We start from the raw sequence: 16,686 nt of genomic DNA on the forward strand, positions 1-16,686 counted from the left end.
TGTACTCTCCTTCGGAGACCAGCCCTGGCTCCCTTCTGCACCTTGCACGCTTCATGCCCACCTGGTTAGCTGTCAGCACCGGGGGGGCCGCAGGAATCACCTTTGTTTTATAGATGCGAAAACTGAGGGCAGGAGTGGCTTGCCCAAGGTCAGCACAGTGGGCACTAGAACCCAGGTCTCCCTCTGCACCTCACTTTGAGCCCTGACCTAGGGCAAGTGCTGCTTAAGGGAGGGATGGGAGATGGAGACTGCTCTAACCACCAGCTGCCTTGGAAATGGCCTGTTGCTTACTTGGGTTTATGTAAGGGTGTATTAAAAGTCTCAGTGTGATGTGTCTCTCAAACCTGGCATGAGGCTGTGCTTCTCTGAGCTTTAGGTGCCAAGAGGAAAGCGCCCAGATGCCATAAATGCTGGGCTTGTGCCCATAATCCCACCCTTGGGTCTGGGAGAAGGACCTACAGTGACCACCCCATAAAACTTGTCTGGTGGGGCCTGGAAGGGCACCTGGTATGTGTGTGCTTTGCTGTCACCCAAGGAAGGGGGGCCGGGAATGCATGGGGGTGGCTTCTGGTCCCTCCACCTCTGTCCAGACTTGTCCTGTCACAGCCCGGCCACTAGCAGGGGCGTGCTGGAGATACACCTGTTGAAGAGTCCCCAGCTTCCCATTCCAGCCTCTTCCTGAGCCAGCTAAGTATTCTGTTACCTTTGGCCACTCAGCAGGTGGAAACTTTAGCCTTGTAACTGATCGGGTTGAGCAGGGGTGCGTGGCCCTTGTTTTCAGTCAATGGAACACTTTTTCATTGTGCGTTTCTCTGCTGTTCTGGTGCCGTGTTCACTCCAGCTTGGTCATTTTGGAACTCAGCTCTAACAGCCCAGTTGCTTTCTGGGGCCCTTTGATGCCTAGTTTCTCAGGAAACTAGATCTTGTTGGATTGATATTCTGTGCTTCCTTTCATAACATGCTGGCCCCACCTTGTCCTGTGCCTCACGACAACCAGGCTCTTAGAGGTGGTGACACTCGTGAGCCAAGTGAAGTGGACGTGACCCATATTCCTATTTCAGCCATACTCGAGAATTTTTTTTTTCTTGAGACCATGTGACTTTTATCAATGTTAAATTTTTTTACTTGGTGTTGCTTTGTTTCCATGTACCTAATAAGTGTTTACATTTATTTTGATTTAACTAATGGAATGTAGGATACAGTCAAAGTAATTAAGAGGATGTTTGGTTTGGTAGGAAATTACCAGAGTGCCTTCCAGAGTGGCCGCACCGTCGTGGGCTCCCACCAGCCTCAGCGGCCCTTGGTGTGGTCAGTGTGCTGGAATTTGGCTCAAGACCATGTGATGCTGGGCGTCTCATGTGCTTATTTGCCATGTGTCTTTTTTTTTCTTCTTCTTTTTTAAAAAAGGATTTAAACTTTGTTATCAATACAGAATGCACAAACTTGTTTTCAAGGGGATTTTTTTTATTCCAGGATATATTCACATCAGCAAGATTTTATTTTAAAGATAAAAGTTAGCAGATATGCCATTTTATATCTTTTTCTTTTCCAACTACAGGTTTACAGTGTCATTAAAGTCATTATCAGTTTTTTTATGAGACCTAGAATCTTTTTTTATTAAAAACTATATGATACCATAAACACCATACTTAGTAATACCTGAGCTGTCTTAGTGGAGATGTAGAAGAAAGCTTACTTTTATGTTCACAGATATAATGATGACATCTTCCAATAAGCTTTTAAGAAATATTTGTCATATCATATGATTTTAAAAGATGGGAAGACAATTATATTAAAAGAATAGCATTTTAAAAGAACATACTTTCATTTCTTATATTTTAACACTATACATTTAATTTTTCATCACAAAAGTAAGGATTTTAAACTAATAGAAATAACATATACTCATTACAAATAAACTCTCTCATTAAATTGTGTTTGAGTCTAAATGGAAAGGAAACTCATTTATCTGATTTTTAGTATTTAAAATTTTTTTATTGATTGATTTTAGAGAGAGGGAGGAAAGGGGGGGAGAGAGAAACATCGATTTGTTGCTCCACCCATTTTTGCATTCATTGGTTGATTCTTGTATGTACCCTGACCAGGGATCGAGCCCGCAAGCTCTGCATATTGGCACTATGCTCTAACCAACTGAGCTACCTGGCCAGGGCTGATTTTTAGTATTTAAATCCTTGAAAAAGCTTATGCCTCATTGCAGAATTACCATTTTAAAAAATACTGGCAGTGATAATAAACTCAAAATGTATACAAATGGCAGCTATGTAATTTGTATGTTAACAAATTAAATATTTGCACTTCTCAATCTCCTGAGGAACTATCTCAATAGCAACATTAAGGAATTCTTTAATTTTATCATATAATACCAACATTAACGCACCCCTGCACCACGAAGGGTATTGGAGAAGGCACCATGCAGAAATGCATTGGTTCCCTCATATTAGTATATCTTCACAAAGCAGCCTAAAGTTCCCTTCTACTGCCATTCAGCCTCACCACTCTGCGGCATCAGAGGTCTTCTAGCTGTACCAAAGGAATAAGAGAGTATTCCAGAACACAGTCACAACCTGAGCAATGAAAAAGGAAACAAGAAGTGGGCTTCCTTTGGTTTGGGTTATAAGCTCCAAAATAAGAGGCTTGGTATACAACAGTGCAAACATCAAACCCTTGGTACAAACCAACAGTTCCATCTGGTTTTGCTACTTTCATTATACAGTCACCTAATCTTTGGCAGGCCTTCCTTCCTGGGCCCACCTCCACGTGTAGTGGGTGCCCTTTGTTATCTGGTCCAATCTAGTGGGCTGAGCAAGCTTCCTTACTTCTGATTCCCAATTTCCTCACAGGTAGTTGGGACTTGAGCCAGCTAATTTCCAAGATTTCTTTAAATTCCCATTTCTTGTGATTTTTTTTTTTTTTTTTGCATTTAATTGATATATTTAGAGCATTGTACCCCAAAGCAGCAGAATATACTTTCTGGACAAATGAAGACAAAATGCCTTCTAAAGTTAGGGACAGTGTCTCCTTCATCTGATTTTCTAATGACCACATGAAACAAAAAAATAAACTTATGGCCCTAGCCGGTTTACTCAGTGGTTAGAGCATCGGCCCGAGGACTGAACGGTCCAGGTTCGATTCCAGCCGAGGGCATGTACCTCATTTGCAGGCTCTGTCCCTGGCCATGGTCTGGGCGCGCATGGGAGGCAACCACTTGATGTGTCTCTCTCACATCAATGTTTCTCTCTCTCTCTCCCTTACACTCACTCTGAAAAACAATGGAAAAAATATTCTCAGGTCAGGATTAAAAAAATAATAACATAAACATGTATAATTTGTATCAATACACCTCCTTACCTTTCCCCAACAGAGGAAATAAAACAACTCTCATTTAGCTGAGATTTTATTCCCATGAATGTCCTGGGCCCAATACTTTGGCCTGTAACAGAACAAAAACCACAGAGCCACTCATCCAGGTAATGAGTCCTGGACACAAGACACCAGTAGATGTATATAGATATGAATGCTGCATATAGGGAGTCCATGGCTATGTCAGGAAGCATCCAATATCTAGTCTCTGTAATGGTTGTAATGGTTGTGTTTTCTGTGATTAAGAGATTTTGAAAGGTCAGGGCACACACAGCATTTGTAGTGATGGTGTGGCTGTACTTTCTCTGGGGTGGGTGGTGCCAAGTTTGGCAAGAGAGAGAGAAGCCAAGGTTGCTTAGGCACAGTGTCCATATTGCAGGGAGGGGCCAAGTCCAAAGGGCACCGCTTCAGGAACAGGGCTCCTCTTCAGGCCCACTTTGCTGCAGCTCTGAGAGGGACCAGGGTGACTGCAGAGACCATGCTCATGCTTCGGAGAGGCTTGCCCCGAAAGATAATCAGGAGGCGAGTTGCTGAGGCCTGTCTTAGGAACACCAGCCGCTGAATTGGGAGCTGTGAGAAAATTCTGGGATGGCCAGGGTGGGGTGTCTGGGGGAGACCCTGGTAGGTGCAACAGGATGGAAAGATCGGAGGTGTCTAGACACTTGCCTTTGGGGTACCCTGAGGCCTTGGGGGTCTTTTGTCTGCCTGAAGGTGATAGCTGGACTTGACCAGACCCAGCATGCGGCCCTCTTGGGGGTCACCAGAGCCCATTGCGATGGTCTGTGTTCCAGCATGGCCTGTGGAAGCAGCACTTTTGGCCTCTTAGTTCAGAGGAGGGGAGGGGGCCAGGCTTGGGGGAGGCAGGAGGAAGGGGCAGGCTGCTGCCCCAGGCATACCAGGTACACAAAGGTCCTGAGCACCGAGCTGACTTGAGGGGCCCAGGGACTGGGAGTATGTGAGGGTGAGGCCTCTGTCTGCTCATTCTCCAGCTTGACTTATACCCATGCACTTGGCTCTGTGCCTGGCACCTGGGGCACAGCAGGGTATCCCCAGGCCCTGTCCCCTGGGAATAGTCCCAGGGTCATGTCTACTCAGGATAAAGCACCCTGGGGGGGCAGCTGAGGGGCTGAGGGAGATCTACCCCCCTAGCCAGGGACAGGACCCCTGCCGGGCCACAAAGGTAGGGAAGGCTCTTTGGTAACGTTTTCAGCCCTGACTTCTCCCCAGGTAGAGACATTTGGGATATGGTCAACACCCACTTACCTCTTTAGAATTCGATCCCCTGCCTGGCTTCTAGGCTCCAAGCATGCTGGCTGGCAGAGCCCAGGGCAGCCCTGCCACTGCCCACCCTAGCGGGCAGGACCAGGTCTGGTTCAGATTGGGGTGGCACCAGGAACCCAGTGCTGTGGTGGTGTTCAGTCTGAGATTCCCTTTCTCTTTTTGCATCAAAGTGGGAACACTTGGGGCAATGGCCCTATACTTTTAGAAATAGCTTATCTATAATTCAGAAAGTATTTGGACTGGTAGCCATTTAAAGAGGCAGAAGTACACTGACCTTTGGTTTGGAGTCTGTTTGAGCAAGAGTGGCAGAGTGCATGCCACGCTCTATCCTAAATTTATCTCTTGATAACACCTCTCAGATTTGCCCCACAGGCCAGGGCCTGGTGCCGAGGAGCCAAACCAGGATGGCAGTTTTTTGGGACTACTCAGGTGGCCCCAAGCTGATTCATTCATTCATGCCAGTGCCATAACTGGCGGAGGCTGTTCCATGCCAGTTGGCGGAGGCTGTTCCATGCCAGTGTACTGGCTGGGACTTTCCATTTCATTGCTGGCTGCAGGCTTCCCAGGCAAACGGCGCTGCTAGGGTGGCCCTGCTAGGGTGGCGTTGGGGCACAGCCATAGTCATAACACACCCAGCCTCCTCTCACCTGCTCCTGAGCCACCCTCACTGTTAGGCTGCCTTTTTCCTGACACCTGTGGGGGGGGAGGTGGAGGGAGAAGGGAGAAGTGTGGGCCTCCCTGGGAGAGAGGAGGTCTGGGAGGCGACCTGGGGCCTCTCCTGGCAGCCTGCACACCTGAGCAGGGTGGAGGAAGGCGAGGCGAGTGTGGTTGTAGGGGCAGTGAGCTGGGGCTGGCCGAACTGGGGAGTTGGCATCACTGCTTATCCACTTCCCTTGCAGTGGTTCACCCGGTCCCTACAGGCCCCCAGAACTCTGTGAGGTGGCCTTGGGGACAGTCTCAGATGCCAGCTTCCTTGAGCAGGAAGCAGGGGCTGAGCTCAATCTGGTGGGATCTCACAGTGAGTTGCACCCCGGCCAGTGACCCTCTGCCCGCCTGCCTTTCAGGAAGCTGGGAAGGTTGCAGTGTGGGTGCAGGCCTGTGGCCCAACCTTTGCTGAGACCCCCAGAGAGAGACTGCAAGGGCGTTGCCCTCTCCCACGGTCTCCCAAAGGCCTCAGAGGCAACCCCTGGGATTTCTTGCTCTCGTGGCATGGCAGGGCAGCGGAAGGGCTTGTGGATTTACTACCTCCTTGTAATTATTTACATAATGGGGTATCTACGACAATTGGCTTCTGGTCAGCTCTTTAGACTGGCAGCTGCTTTTCTTTCTGGTCTTGCTGCCCAGGCGCTTCCCTTTGTCACGCCAACGGGGTTTTCTGCGGTTGTGCTGAGCGCTGCTGAGCTTCCTGCCTCAGCCCAGAGCCCTGGGTTCTTGGGAGCAGTGGGTGCTGCTTGGTGGGCTGCATGTGGAGCTTCTCCTGGTTCCTTCTCCTGTCCTGCTCTGGGGCCTCGGAGGACCCTAGGGACTTTTTCCTGGCCCATCCACTTCTTGCACCCTTGCTGCTTCTGGAGCATATGATGGGGCCTCTGGGGGTTGAAGGGACTTTGCCAGAACCTTCGTAAGCAGCAAATTGGAGAGGATAAGCAATGCCGCTTTTCATCAGGGTCCCCCATAGAGCGTTGGGGTGTTCATGTGTGTCTGACCCTGGCTTCCAGACTTGGAGGTCGAGGCTGTCCGGTGTGAACCAGCGCTGCTCCCCAGTTCCCTTCCTGCAGGAGTGGCAGTCCCAGCTTCTCCTGCTTGACCTCCAGAGCCCAGCTCAGATCCTGCCTCCTGGGTGCTCCCGCCAAAGCACTGCTCCCTGGGCTGAGCAGGAAGGGATCCCGCCTGCCACCTACAGCTCCCCAGGGAGGGAGGGTTGCCTCTGTGGTTGCCTTTGTGGTTTGAGCCTGAGGGACAGGACCATGGAGCTTCTAGCACCATCTGGGAGGTGTCCTTAGAGCTGCTGCCCTGCGGAGCCCCGCCAGGACCGCTGCAGCAGGCCCAGGGGTTCTGCCCAGCTTTGGGTGCAGGTGGAAGCTCTGAGAGGACTTAACCTGTCACAGAAACCTGGTTGGGCTTGCTGCTGCCACCTTCTACCTACGTCAGAGGGATGTTTGAGCTTTCACTGTCAGATAAACAAGGCCCCCCCACCCCCGCCCCCAGTTACCATGGAACTCACCAGCAGTGTTTTAATTTTAGCATTGACATTTGCGAGTCAGAAGCAGAGATGCTGGCCCCATGCCAATGGAGCTGTGAGAGGGCCAGGCAGGGGTCAGCTCCTGTGGAGCTGCCACCAAGGCTGCTAGGGCCTGTGGGGCTTGCCCATGCCACTTGCTGCTGCCTTCCGGGGATGGAGCAAAGCCCCCTGGTGCAGGGGCTGCAGGGCAGCACAGTCTATATGAATTTTGGGGGGCACCATAACAAATGACCCCCAACTGGGTGGCTTGAAACAACAGAAATGTATACTCTCACAGTCTGGGGACCACAAGCCCCAACTCCAGGTGTTGGCAGGGCCATGTTCCCCCAAAGGCTCCTTCCTTGCCTCTTCCAGCTTCTGGTGACTGCTGGCAGTCCCTGTGTTCCTTGTCTCAGACACATCACTCCAGTCTCTGCTTCTGTTGTCATATGGCCTCTTCCTGTATGTGTCCAAATTTCCCTCTCTTTCTAAGGACACCAGTCATATTGGAATAGAGCCCACCCTAATGACCTTGATTATACCAGACCCTATTTCCAAAGAAGATCACATTCATGGGTTCCGGGGGACACAGTTCAACCCAGTACAAAGTCTCAGTGTGGGGCTTACACTGGCTTGACCTTAGGACGACCCTGAAGAACAGGGGAACAGGCTGGCCCTCAGGGTGTCTGCCGTGAGCCCAGGCACACGGAACACAGAGTAGGGACAGGGTGGCTCCTCCTGGTCCCCGGGCTGTCCCTGGGGCTGTGCCTCTGGAACTAGAAGGTGTTGTCCAGCAGAGAGGTGGGCTGGACCCCAGAGCTCCTCCCGAAGGTGGTCACTGGATGGTGACTGTGATGTGAGGTCAGGGAAGCCCTTGCTGAGGAGGTGCATTTGAACTGTGCCTTGAAGAAATTTTAAAGATCATTGGTTTATTTGAAGAGGTTGACATGGTTTTAAATTCAAAAGGCCTGTGGAGACTTCTCAGTGACATTTCCCCTGAACTCTAGTGCTAGTCCCTTCTAAGGGCCAGCAGAAGCTTCCAGTCCCCTAGGTCTCCTTCCTGAGATGGTCTGCCCTGGCCCTAGGTGTAGTCACCTGGTCCCCATCTCCCTGTGCTTTGCTCTTTTTCCTCTGGTCCTCCCTCTTGCTCAAGGCCACGCGCTATCTCGGCTGTGGACGTAACTTAATCTAACTAGTCCTTTCCTGGGAGGCCAAGTGACACTTCTTTCCTGTGCTCCTGTGGTTCCCCTGGCCACTGCTGCCTCTGAGACAGTCATACAGGGCGAGAAGCCAGGTGGCTTGACTGGGCTGTGATTTTTGTAGCCAGATCTCCCCCAGGATGAAGGACGATGTTTGGGCATGGGTGACAGATACCTGGGGTGCCGGTGCTCATTTTCTGAGGACATCACATCTGGCCCCTTCTTGAAGTAGGTTGGCTAAATACTTAGGAAAGAGGGAAGGTTACCGCTGATGAACATTATATCTTGGCCATGTGCCAGGCACTACTGTTGGGGTGAGCTGGTGATCTGTGTCGCTCCTGTGATTCAGCCCTCAGCCTTCCCGTGGTTAAATTGGCAGTTCTCTTGTGCCTATTTTACAGATAAGGAAGTGGGGGAATTAGAGTTTCGACAGCTTGTCCAGGTCACCCAGCTAGTAAGAGCTGGAGCCAGCACCAATATCAGAGTCTGACTCCCTCTGAGCTACTGATTGGGGAAGTGCTACACCCGGAAGGCGGCTGAGGGTACTGTCCTGGGGCCACACTGGCCAGTGGGGCCAGAGCAGGCCGGGTGACCTGAAGGTGGATGCTGGGCATGCTGGAACCATGGCACATGCTCATTGCCTGTCCCCTGCACGGTAGGACCTCACGATGGCTTGTTGGGATGTCATGGAGCCTCCCCACCGCTGGCTGCCACGGCAGGGGTGTGGCTTTCCTCTGGGGAGATGAGGCGGCGGGTCAGTTCACGCCAGGGGCAGCTGGCGACGGGGTTCACCCGTCGCAGGTCTCCAGGCTGCGATGCACCTCCACTTCTCAGAACAGGCGTTCCTCTGGGACTCCCAGTGGAGGGGGTGGTCCCCGGATTTGTTTGTCTTCTGCGGGGTCACAGCCTGTGCCCTTGTGCTCATTCAGCTCTGTTGGTCCTTGGGAACTTGGAGGGACAGGCGTGCTGGGAACCCCGGCAGCTGTGCCAACGTCTCACTGCCTTTCCCAAAGGTCCCCATCATCACCCCTTCCTGGGCTGGGCTCCAGGGAAAGGTCCCTGTCTCTGCCCTCCTCTCTCCCGTGTAAACAGGACCCTGCAGCCCCTTGACCGGCCTGTCAGATCAGCACCCTACCCTGGCCAAACACATGGAAAGTTCTTTTTCCTTGTCTGGGAGCCATCAAGCCCTTTGTCTTCCCTCATCCTTTCCCCAGGTTGTTACTGTTCACAAGTGACATCCTTCCCAGAGGCCTCATCCTGCTGCTTCTCTCTCCTCTGCTTAGGATCATGCGGCCAGATGACGCCAACGTGGCTGGCAACGTCCACGGAGGAACCATCCTGAAGATGATCGAGGAGGCGGGGGTCATCATCAGCACCCGGCACTGTAACAGCCAGAACGGCGTAAGTGTGTGGGGCCCGCCACCCAGCCTGGCGGTGAGCACGTGGAAGGTTCCGGGCCCCAGGAGGCCTGGTGTCCTTTTGTGTACGCCGCCTCACCGCTGTTGGGTCAGGAAAGGGTTTTGGGTGGAGGAGCCTTCCCCTCCTCAGTCCCAGGCTTGGGAGGCTTCGGGAAGCTCTGGCCCAATCAGTCCTTGCAACAGTAGTTTTGGGCTCAGCAAGGAGGGAGGGGTGGGGACCAACAGAGACTAAGCTGAGAGCCTGCTGACAGCCACCTTTAAGCACCTTCTCCTTCTTTCTGGAAGAGTTTTGGTTTCTAGAATTCCTGGAGTCCAGACCTCACAGAGCCATGCCTGCATGGGTGGCAGTTTATTGTGGATATCATACCACCCTGGGCCCCATCCCTCCTCTGCCCTAACTGACCCCTGGATGGCCTGTGAAACCCAACAGGTGCCCATGAGGGTGCCTCCACTCACCGCTGGGGACAAGGGCAGGGCTCTCTGGTCTTAGGACTGCAGGGCAGCCTAGAACATTCCTGTCACCTGCCATGCCCCCAGACACATGGGACCTGACATTTTCTCTGATGTCCGGCAAGCATGAGAGAATCCCCACCCTTGGGTGCTGGGGGCAGGGGGTGTCTGTCTTGTACTACAGCTGCCAACTTGGGGCCAGCAGGAAGCATAAGAGGGACAGTTTTTGTGTGTTTTTTTAAATCCTCACCCGAGGATACTTTTTTTCCATTGCTTTTCAGAGAGAGTGGAAAGGAGAAAGAGAGAAACATCGATGTGAGAGAGACATCGATTGGTTGCCTCCTGCATGTGCCCTTACCGGGGCCAGGGATCGAGCCTGCAGTCAACGTTATGTCCCCTTGGCTGGAATCCAGAATCGAACCTGGGAGCCTTCAGTCCGCAGGCCGACACTCTAACCACTGAGCCAAACTGGCTAGGGCAGAGGGACAGTTTTCACACATTGGCTTGATGATACCTCTGGGCTGGTGGTCCCAGGATAGTCAGTTGTATCCAGGTTCAGGAGGGGGTTGTGAGCCCTAGGCAGCTCCAGGTGGCTGGATGCTCGCCTGGGGGCTGATGCTGGCCTCTGAGGGGCTTTGCTGGGGCTCTGGGTGGGGCAGGAAACACCCCCATCCACACTTCCCTGGTGGTCTCATCCAGTCTGTAGCTTTGACACTATGTTTAGCTGTCTCCAGGACCAGCTCCACCTGGATGCTTAATCGTTTCCTTGACCTTGATGGGCCCAAAAGACCCTCCAGGCCCACCACAGGCTGCTTATCCCGCAGTCTCCCTCTCCTCAGTAAATCACCTCTGCAACCTCCAATTACTCAGGCCCCACCCTTCCTCTCACCGGTGGACAATGGCGGTCAATCCTGTTGGCTCCACCTGCTGGGTATTTCCAGTTCTGAGCACTACTCACAGCTTCCTCTCAACTGAGTTACTAATCAGCCTAATGGGTCTCTTGCTTGTCCCTGCCCAGCTCCCCTCAGCATGGGGTGCACACGCCCCCATACCTTCTTCCACTTGACTCCTGTCATTCAGGTCTTAGCTCCAATGTGCGTGCCCTCCCTAGAGAGGCCACCGGTCCCCTCATCTGAAGCTACCCCCTATCCCACACCACCCTCTTCAGGGCACCCACGACCACGTGGCATTGCCCTGCTATTTCTCACCCATCCCCTCCAACCAGAGCCCAGGCCCGGGGCATGAGTTCTGACTTATTCCCCCACAGACAGCTCTGAGCACAGTGCCTGGCTCCATAAATACTGCGAGTGAAGGATGAGCCTTTGTAGCTATAAAAAAGCTCAGGTCCATCCAAGGCTCAGATGCTTAGAGATGGGAGAAACTAGCGGTTTCCATTAAAGATATTGATTTATATGTTATCTGTTGTGGGAATATCCATACCATAATTTAACCACTCTGCGGTAGAGACAGGTGTAATTCCGTTTTGGTCCTGTAAGCAGTGCTTGGATAATCCTCGGAGAAGCAGCCTGGAGGCAGGTCCCTTCTTCCTGCCTGTCCCTCTGAGCTGCCTTTCCAGCCTTCTGCCAGTGGGTGGTGCTGTAGCCACGTGAATGTACTTTCAGGTGACAGCGGTATCCCCTGCAGTGCTGTCCTGTCAGTGGGTGACTGTGTTTATGTGTGCGTATTGGGGGACTGAGGAAGGTACAGCTTAGCCCATTCGCAGTCACCTTGATCTCCTGCCTTGATGAGACCTGACTCTAGGATGTTTATAGGAATAGAAATTGTCATAGAGCCCCTGACCCCATGAGCCTGAGAGTCATCCAGGAGGGCAAAGATGGAGGTCCCCTGGTGTCCTGTGGGCTTGGGGTGAGCCTGGGAATTTGCATGTTTGCAGGTACCAGGTGAGTTCTTTTGCAGGTGAGAGAGCCATAGGTTGGTGCCACGGTGGCAGCGGACAGCTGATGGCAGGGCTCGAACTGACAGTTGCCTACAAGTCTTGTATCTCCACCCTTATAGAGGCACAGGGCCTGACAGGCTCTCAGTCGTGAGCCCGTCTCCTGTTCCCCACCATCCCCTCCACCCAGTCAGACCCATGCTGCTGTCAAGTCTGCTAAAAAAGATGATTGCTTTCCCGTAGAAAGTCACAGAGGTGCTTAGTGCCCTGTGTGGCAATGAAGATGCACAGTCCCTCTGCTCAGACACAAGGTGTCTTTCGTGTCATTCAGTTAGCACGGATGGAAAATAAGTGTTGGTGTCAGGAGGTGCTGGGCCACGTTAAGCACTGCTGACCTGTTGAGAAATACTCTGAGAACATATGTCAAAGCATTTGTCCTTTCCACTCATGAAACAGTCCCCAGTACTGAAAACACTTTAAGTAAAAGGATGCCCATCACAGAATTACTTACAATTAGCAACTGGGGTCGACCCAGATTTCTAACAACAGAATATTCCATTCTATTTAACCATTAAAGTTTTTTCGCCATGGGGTAGTGGGGAAAGACAGTCATGAAAGAGTGAGGAAGTCCTTCAGGCTCCGACACAGATGAGCTTCCTCCCCAGTGGGTCGTACAGGCCCTGCAGCCACCGTGTACTCCCTGGCTGTGTCAGTCGGTTACCGAGCGCATCCTGGGTGGCTGGGGACAAATGACCAGAGGCAGACCTGGGGTCCTTTTGTTCCTTTTGAATTTTGAGTCATGAGAATGGGTTGCCTGGTTGAAAACTAAGTAAAATTTAAAAGAACAGTGGTTGCTAAGAGCTTGTCATATTTTTATTGTTATTTTTCCTCGTTATTTTTCCTCCTGTTAAGTGAAAAAAAACTGACTATGAAAATGTAAATTTAGCTTTTACACATTTATTTAAGGACTAAAACTGCAAAACAGGGATCAAGGCAAAGGAACAAATGAGCCAGTGAAACCCTATTCTTAGGGGAAAAGCCTGGAAAGGAAGATCAAAATAGAAACTGCGCTTATCTTTGGCTGGGAGGAGTGGTTTTTCCTCCTCTGTCTACTTTTCTGTATTTCCCAAATTTTCCATATAAGTATGTGTGCCTTTTTTCACCTTTCATTATGCAAGCAATGCATGTCTTTTGTAGAAAAATTAGGTAAAAGAAAAAAGCCACTTGCAATCCCACCACTCAGAATCACGGTAGCAGTCTCTGGGGGCTCCCATGGGGCGTCTCTACACCTCCTGTGCTGTCGAATTTAGAACGTGTGAAAAAAATCAAGGCGGGTTTGGAGGAGCATCTCCAGGGGGGGCTCACCGGCTGGGCTGACCCGTGTCTGGTCTTTGCAGGAGCACTGTGTGGCTGCCCTGGCTCGGGTTGAGCGCACCGACTTCCTGTCGCCCATGTGCATCGGTGAGGTGGCGCACGTCAGCGCAGAGATCACCTACACCTCCAAGCACTCGGTGGAAGTCCAGGTCAACGTGATGTCTGAGAACATCCTCACAGGTAACTTGTGCGCTCTCACCAGCTTGGTTGGGAGCAACAGTGACAGCAATGATAAGGCAGGAGCCACCTCTCACATCGATCGAGGGCTGACTGCTGGAGGGGCTGCTCCTCACACTGTCCACAAATGACCTCCTTTAATTCCTGCCTCCACGTGTGAGCAGGAACCCTGCAGGCGGAAACAACACAGACTGCTTAAGCAGTGAGCCCAAGATCCTGTGCCCAGAGCCCTGGCCTTCGGGCCCTCCTCCTGAGTGTGCGAGAACTGCCTGCCCTGCCTTCCAGCAGCTCATCTAGGCAGAGGGGTGGGACTGGTTGGGAGGGCACAGTGTCCTCTGGTCCCTCTGCTGTGTCTCCCCTGCACCTCTTGCCCTTCCCTGCTTCCCTGCCCCCAAACCAGGTTGAGGCTGAAGCTCACTGGGTGAACCTTTGACTTTGGTGTGATCTGAATACTGTTCTCCTCGGCATGGTAACCATGGAAACCCCTTTCCATCTTCCCACTGGGCTCCGCAGGGGAGTGTGGCTTTGGTTCGCACTGGCACCGGCTGCTTTTTATAACCCGGCTGCTGCTAAGGAACATAGGCCCTTCTTTCCCCTGGCTGCTCACCCCCCATGTCATCCCAGGCCACCCACCCCAGGCACAGGAGAGTCCGCCCAGGTTCTGGAGGAAGGAGCTGCCTGGGCCTCGCACCCTCCTCCGGCGCCCTTCCCTGGCTGAGGCTGCCTGCCGAGAGCTATGCCCAGAGCTCCGCGAGGGGCTCAGGCTTCTCTCCGATGGGCCAGGAGCACACTTACCCACCTGGAACATCCAGTGAGCTCAGCAGGCCCGGCTACAGTGAACACAGGGAACACTAGCTGAGCAAGGGCCTGGGCAAGGGGAGCGGTCAGCGTGCCTGTGCCTTGCATCAGTGGCCTAAGCCCTGAACGGGGCAGGTGGCTATGACATCAAAGGGACCTTCTGATGCGGGTCTCTGGCTGTGGCACAGAAAGGGATGCCAGGCACTGTTTTCCCACATGGTGGCCTTGGGTTCTCTGTCATGCCCCCTCCCCCTGCGGTTTGCCCCTGGGCTGTGCTGGGGGCTGGCTGCCCCTCCTGAGGGAAAAGAAAAGTGGCTGCGCTCCCTGCCTCTTTGGACCCTGATGCTTACTGTCGGTAGCAATTTCAGCAGTATTGTTTTGTCACCGTGATTTTCCAGTGTCAGGGAGTCAGTAGCTTCACAAAAGGGGGTGGGGCCTGCTTTACAGATTCCTGTCATTGAAGCCCCCTTTCTGGCATGGGAGGAGATGCTGCAGCCCCAGAGGAACCCTGTGAGCAGAGTGCGAATGAGAGGAGAGCGAGAGGCCGGAGAGGCCTTCCTGGGCTCTCAGGGCGACCTCACCTCCTTTCCTTTGTCCCAAGTCTCTATCAGGCCCTGGGGAAATGGGAGGAAGAGGGTGCGCCTCACTAGGCACCCAGGGTTGGAGGTGGTCACCTCTTGGTGGGAGGAGGGGGCAGGTGGCCCATGTAGGCCACTCTGAGCCTTAACTTCAGGGAATGTGCAGTTCTGTCATTGCATTGCCAGCTGGGAGCTGCATCTTTGAAGAGAACGTTCCAGAAGGCACCAGACAGGTGGGAACAGTTGGAGAGGCCCCCTTGCTGAGGTCCCACTCCTGACATACTCATTTTCTAAAGGATCCCGCCTGCTGGGGGCAGGAGTGGACAGAGCGGTGGGAGACTCTGGCCCAGAGCCTGTGTTGGTGTGAGGGCAGAGTGGGCGAGAAGACAGCCCTGTGCCCTGGCCTGCCTGTAAGGATGCCCTCCACCTCCCTGAGCATCCTGGCCACGGTGCCCTTGGCCTTGCTCCTTCCCTGCAGATGGCTGGAAGGACCTGGACTGCCCCACAAAAGAGGGAACTGGTGGGGAGGTGCAGGCATTGTTATCCCATTGTGCAGAGGAGAAACCGGGCTCAGACAGGGCAAGGAAAGGGCGGCACTTCCCAGGTTTTGGAGGTGGGCTGGAGTCCCAAGGGCTGGGGCTTTTCTCAACATCTTGGTTATCTTTCCCCAGGGCCACTGTTAAAGAGCTGACACCCCCTTTTTTACTCTCATCTCTGGGTCTCTGTCTCTCACCCGCCCCCTGTGCATCTATTTCTCTATAGTCCCCTTGCTGTCTTCCCATGTTTGGATCCAGTTGTGTCTCTCCTATTCTCAAGGCTTCCCTGTCCTGATGTGTGTCTTTCTGTACATATGTCCCCTGGGATGTGAGCTCTCTGAGGGCAGGGCTTGTGGCTGCCTTGTCCACTGCAGTCCCCCAAAGTCTAGAGCAGTGCCTGGGCCAGCGGCCCCCAGTGAACACTGGCCGGATGGGCCGGTGAACTCTGACAGGTGGGGAGACTGAGGTTGGCGGGCAAATGGCCCGACAAGGCTGAACCATGAAGCTGTTTGTGTGATACCTCCGTGTTTCTCAACTCTAGGAGGCAGGGTTCCCCCATCCTGTGTGTCCCCTTCATACGGGCTGCACCGCCTGTCAGGAGGCAGTTGAACGAGCACACACCCAGGCAGACAACCAGCAAAACCTTTGCCTTCAAGATGGTTCATTCATCTCCGGCAACTGTCAAAATATTAAGCTAACTGGGATGTGATTACTGTGAATTGCTCCAGAAAATAGCTGGGAGCTCTTAAGATTTTAAAATAGATGTTTCTAATGCTGCAGTTGCCTTTTGATGGTTTTATTAAATGATGGAGAAAGTACAATTAGTATGTTTTGCCTCATTTGCTCCATGGAGCTCATTTAGGTCTAGAGGAGGGCCACTTGGGGTTTCCATGGAAACCAGCTTGTCAGGCTGGCTCTAGCTGAGTCAGACAGGAAATCTTTATTCCCAAAAGCAGGTTGTCAGATTCGCTTTCAGTCAAAGTGCAGTGAAAATATTTTGCATATTTGCCTGTGGTTCCTGAGCGTGGGAACCCTTTGTCCTAGTGGTGCTATTGGACCAGAGCCTCATTCTCACTCTCATTCTTCTAATCAACCCCCTCGGGCTTGGCTTGGTCCTTGGGGCTAAGTTTTGGGGAGGAAGCTGCAGCCCCTGGTTCACCTTTGGAAGGCAGGTCAAAAGGAACTGCTAGGAAGTGAGCTCCTGGTGGGACTTCGGGGGTTGCTGGGCCACTCCCTGCCTTCCCTGCTTTCTCTGTTTCCCTCATTTTCACTATGCTCCTTTACTTTGGGACTCTTCCATGTTGAAGAGGCAATTTCTAAAAGACATCCTTGCAAATACTTCCCTGAAATTCCTGGGTCTGTACTCAGAATGGCACCGAGTT

General features: G+C 52.5%; 1 protein-coding gene across 1 annotated transcript in view; it reads left to right on the plus strand.

Annotated features, from left to right (window-relative positions):
* ACOT7 (acyl-CoA thioesterase 7) overlaps window positions 1–16,686 on the plus strand; it is a 72,394-nt gene that overhangs the window by 11,965 nt on the left and 43,743 nt on the right. The window contains exons 2-3 of the mRNA XM_087820793.1: window positions 9,363–9,480; window positions 13,239–13,395. Of these exons, the coding sequence (XP_087676919.1) occupies window positions 9,363–9,480; window positions 13,239–13,395 (275 nt within the window). The remainder of the gene's footprint in view (window positions 1–9,362; window positions 9,481–13,238; window positions 13,396–16,686) is intronic.

Source organism: Miniopterus natalensis, chromosome 9, assembly GCF_054644295.1.
Source record: "Miniopterus natalensis isolate mMinNat1 chromosome 9, mMinNat1.hap1, whole genome shotgun sequence".
Classification (NCBI taxonomy): Eukaryota; Metazoa; Chordata; class Mammalia; order Chiroptera; family Miniopteridae; genus Miniopterus; species Miniopterus natalensis.